The sequence below is a fragment of the Trichoderma ghanense genome (assembly GCF_004382785.1).
Source record: "Trichoderma ghanense strain CCMA-1212 chromosome Unknown scaffold_12, whole genome shotgun sequence".
Classification (NCBI taxonomy): Eukaryota; Fungi; Ascomycota; class Sordariomycetes; order Hypocreales; family Hypocreaceae; genus Trichoderma; species Trichoderma ghanense.
This window is the reverse complement of record NW_027395675.1, coordinates 97,194-101,882: the sequence shown is the minus strand read 5'-3', so window position 1 is coordinate 101,882 and position 4,689 is coordinate 97,194. Positions and strand designations below refer to the sequence as shown.

The 4,689-nt window shown below is 52.1% G+C and overlaps 1 protein-coding gene across 1 annotated transcript; it reads left to right on the top strand.

Annotated features, from left to right (window-relative positions):
* Positions 1-600: 600 nt before the first annotated feature.
* Positions 601-1,735, top strand: CCMA1212_008397 (Transcription factor of morphogenesis MCM1; the record flags this gene model as incomplete). Its single annotated transcript, XM_073705531.1, has 3 exons — positions 601-846; positions 1,166-1,300; positions 1,445-1,735. The coding sequence occupies 3 exons, from the start codon at positions 601-603 to the stop codon at positions 1,733-1,735; spliced, it is 672 nt and encodes a 223-aa protein (XP_073555869.1).
* Positions 1,736-4,689: the final 2,954 nt, after the last annotated feature.

The window sequence follows — 4,689 nt, the reverse complement described above, 5'->3', positions numbered from 1 at the left end:
GAAAGTACCGGCTCAGCGCAATCAGTAAGTCACTTTCAGCATGTGCCAATCTCGTTCCCCCCTCTTTCGTCCTCTCGGTCTGCAAGCGCCCCGACAGAGCGCTAGCGTATTTGGCACGTCTCGTCTACCCCGACTGATGGCAGCACCACCCGCTGCTGAAAAGTACCTCAGAAGTCTCTCACGTCTCTCGACAGCCCGCCCCCAGCCTCGCTCCGCGCCTTCCCAGGTCCCTCCACCTGTTTCGCACCTGCCGCACTGTCACCGTGCGCACCCGCCAGCACTGGCCGCTGCATCTTTTCTCCAGTCCCGCCCCAGCCCAGAAGTTTGATCCATCCCAACCAGGACCGGTTCCCTTATTTTGCTTCCCTTTCCCGCCTGTTCCCCTCTGCCCGTATAAAGAAAAAAAAAACCGCCAGATCCAGTATAGATCCATCGGCACCACGCTCAAAGCAGTATCTCCACCACTCGTTGCCTTTTCCAGCGCCCTTGTGTGATACAAGTCGACGACGATTGGTATCGGATTCGGAATTTGGCATTGGCATCTTATTAAAAAAAAAAAAAAAGCAGTTGTCGCATTTGCAACCGCAAGCAGCTTTCATCATGGCCGACATCACCGACCAGCACGACCAGACGTCTCCCACCGAGCTCGACGACGCGCACTCAGTAGGCAATGGAACTGCCAACGAGGGCCGCGGCGTCAAGCGACAGCGCGCCGCTGCCGACGACGACGATGATGACGACGAGAAGGGCGGCCGCGAGCGTCGCAAAATTGAGATCAAGTTTATCAGTGATAAGTCTCGTCGCCACATCACCTTCTCCAAGCGGAAGGCCGGAATCATGAAGAAGGTGCGTATTTCCTGCTTTGCTTTGCTGTGCTGTGCTGTGCTTTGCCTCCGCCAGCCCTCGAGTCTCACGAGAGACAGAGAGAAAGAGAGAGCTGCAGTGTTCTCCGCTCCTCTCCTCGCGCCTCGAGACACCAGGCGGAGAGTGAAGAGCAAGCTACTTCTGCTGCTTGGTTCGCATCTCCACCAGCTGCGCGAGCTCTGTCGGGGCGCGCGCGCGGCGTCATAGGCCGTCATGGGGACGAGACGTTTGAGCAATCCTCGCTTTCTCGCATTATCCAAGCCGGGCATCCAGCTAACAGGGAGATTTCCTCGGCATCTAGGCATACGAATTGTCCGTCTTGACGGGCACTCAGGTTCTGCTGCTTGTCGTGTCTGAGACTGGCCTCGTCTATACGTTTACCACCCCCAAGCTCCAGCCCCTCGTCACAAAGGCGGAAGGGAAGAACCTGATCCAGGTAAGCGATTCCTCCACGCCGACGGCTACTCTCTGTTTCCTTCTCCCTGTGGGGGGAGGTGGAAACCCGACCATTCAAGACGCTCTTGTTGCCTGCTGCCCTCCTCCTCCGAAATACTCGATGCTGATCTTTTCTGCTTGACAGGCGTGCCTTAACGCACCCGAGCCTGCGACGGGCAGCGAGAATGGGGTAGACGGCGGTGACCAAGTCGACTCTCCCGAGGAGCCCCCAAGCCATCTCCCACCGCAAGCCGGCCGTCCAGGCATCCCTCAGAACCCTCACATGGGACCTGGAGGCTACATGCCCCCGAACATCCCCATGGATCCTCAGCAGGCCTTGGCCTACCAGAGCTACGTGCAGCAGCGCAACCAGGGCTACGGCTCGGGTATGCCCCCTCAGCCGGGCATGCCCCCTAGTTCTCATCACCAATCATAACGAACTCAATAAAAAAACAAAACAACAACCAAGAAAAAAAAAGCGACTATGGAAAGCAAGCCGAAGTCTGAAACCGTTAATAACCGAGCTCTCAACAATCTTTGGAAGTGTTGTTCTCGGGCTTTGCTCCGCTGCCACTACCGCAGGGGATCTGATGGTTTCAATTCGGCGTTGATGACGTGCTGACGTGTGTATTCTCCTTTTACTCTTTCTTGTTTTTTTTCTCCCCTTAATTTCCTATTCGTTGAATTTTTTTCCCTCGAATCTTCCGTGCTTGAAGTTCTGGAGCTGCACGAGCCTTGGCGTCTTTCCTTTCCACCGGGACGGGGATCTCTCTCAGAGCACGGGCAAGACCGCTGAGTCTTGTTGCTGCACTGACGCGACCAAGCGGTCTCGGGGAAGTCTAGAGGCGTTCTTTTTGGAGCTCTCGACTCTTGCCACGGGAAGATTCAGGCGGGTATCGGTTACAAGCCAGAATGGATGTTGACGGCGGCCTTTTGTGCGGACATTTTTGACCATTTGTACGCAAGAAGCGCGCTCCCACTTTCCGGGTTAGAAGGCTCTAGCCTTTGGACGTGGTTTGAGCTACGACGCAGTCTCCCATGCTGGGTACGGTAAATCTGGAGATGGGTTGGTACTTTGGGCGGCCGGCAGGTTCTGGGCAGGTCTGGGTTTTGGAGGCTGGAGGATGGGACGAGGACTGTCTGAGAACTGCTGTGCGGATAATGGACACACGAGGGCTATGATTGTTGATGGCGGGACTACTACAGGGAAGAAAACATCATGTACGCCTGATGATTCTTGCTTGCCAATCAACCTTTTTTTACTTCACACAAGTCTTGATATTTCCGTGATGTTTGACGTGACTTTTTTTTTTTCGGTATTCACATGCTGGGGCCATGTCGATGCTTGGCTCTGTCTCTACTATTACAAGAAGGGCATCGTCTGATCTTCAATGGGATCCGATTGAGGTTAGAACGGCCGCCTTCCCGATCCGCCAACAATGGGACAAACAGAGTTTAGCAAGTGTCTTTGAATACCCAACGACCGGTTTTGGGGCCCGGATCAGCCCTCAGCCCTGCCCAGGTCTGTTTCTAGAATAGGCAAAGAGGGTGTTTTTTGCTTTGTGGTCCTAGCTGAAGCGGGCGGCCCGCCTGCCGAGCCTTGTTTTTGTGCTTGTTTCTTATTCTCTTTTGAGTTTTGGGCTTAAGAGAGGAAAAGGAAAGGTGTGTTGATTTTTGGGATGGACAAGATTGGGAGGTAGAGTGTGTGGTGTTTTCTTGGATGGGAAAGGGCGTGTGTGATTGATTTTTTGATTCGTTCGTTTCCCTTACTTGGGCGTTTTGCGATTGTATCCTATTTTTTTTTTATCTTGTTGAGTACTGATTGCTCTGTTTTCCTGGATGGGGAATTCTGTGGTTTTTGTTATTCGTTTTGCCTGACCTCTTTGTGTGTGTGTGTGTGTCTGATTTTTTTGTGGCTAGACGGTTTGGGGATGGAGGAGAGGATTTCCGTTTTCGGGGGGGCGGAGGTTGGTTGATGAATGTCGTTTGTAATTTCACACTTGCTCTTTTTCCTTTTCTTTCTTTCTCGGTTGCTTGTTTTATTTGATGCGTGATGGAGCGGTATGTTGTTGGGGCAGGTGTGGGTGATTCGCGCTGTATGTATTAAAGATGTTGTGCTGGTAAGTATCTTGTCTTGGTGATGAGACGGGATAACTGATTTTTGTTGAAGCGGTAGTAAGGTAGGCCCTTTTTGCTGGTCCTGTTTTTGATACGCGAGGAAGACGTGAGGAGGCTGTGTAATATGTCTTTTCTTTTTCCGAAACGGAATTAGTAAGAAAGGATTTGACGATGTCGTCTAGGGGGAGTTTGGCGGTTCTAACGAGTGATTTGATGTAGCGTCGTGCTTTGAGCGTGATTTGGTGGAGATGAGGTCATAGTGCGAACTGATTCCAAGGCGAACTTGATCGGAGAGGGATCTGCTCGGCTAGATGAAATGTCTGTTTATGGCAAGGTACGACGATGGATGGTTCGGGGATGATCGGTAGCAGATATGGAGCTATTTCATGATGGACGCCAAATCGAGTCAAGTGTTTGATCGTCAAAAGAGGTGCTGTACGCGGCTCTGCTGAGCAGATCTCGGGACGATGCCGGACCTCTGGACGACCGCACTGTCTTGACTTGACCGATACGGGGCCCTGGGGGGCTTACCGAGAAGTTGCAAAAACGTAAGCATTTCAACCTACAGATCGAACTAGCGGTTGACATGAACCCTCTACTCAGCTCATCATCTACGCAAGCAACAGGGATATAGCAGCAGCTCAAGCAAGCCATGTGCCTCACCAACTACACTTCTCACACCAATTCTTGCTCAACTTTTTTTGGGGGGGGGGGGGGGGGGACTCAAGATCTTACATAAGCGGGGATGGGAGAGCATTCTGAAGATAGCACGTGACTTTTGACTTCCAATGATCTGCTCAGAAGCGGTTGCCGTTTTCGGCAAGGCGCGCTGAGCAGGTTTGAGAAGGTTTTCCCAAGGCCCAAGTATTGGGTGTGGGATGAAGGTACCGGCTACTTTGCGGTACCTGCGGGAGACCTGAGGCCATCAAGGTCCAGGCGCATTGAAGAAGCATTACGATAACTCATACAATCTCTTGATAACGCTGTATGTTCCTTTTGATCTCCTTTCTTTGGGGTCAGAATCTGCCTGACATGATGATGCATCCCCTTAATCCCGTTTCCTCCGTCCAGACATAAAACCTATTGCCCGCTTTGCTGAGAACCCATGCCAGACACCGTGAACGCCGGCCGAAAAGGCGAATGTGTAACAGTTGTATAACCCGCCATGCCCATATTACCGTAGAATCATTGATGAAAAAGAAAAGAAAAGACGCAAAAAGCCATCAACCTTGCGTCTCGGAGCGTGAACATGCCTCTTCCAAGCTGGCATGT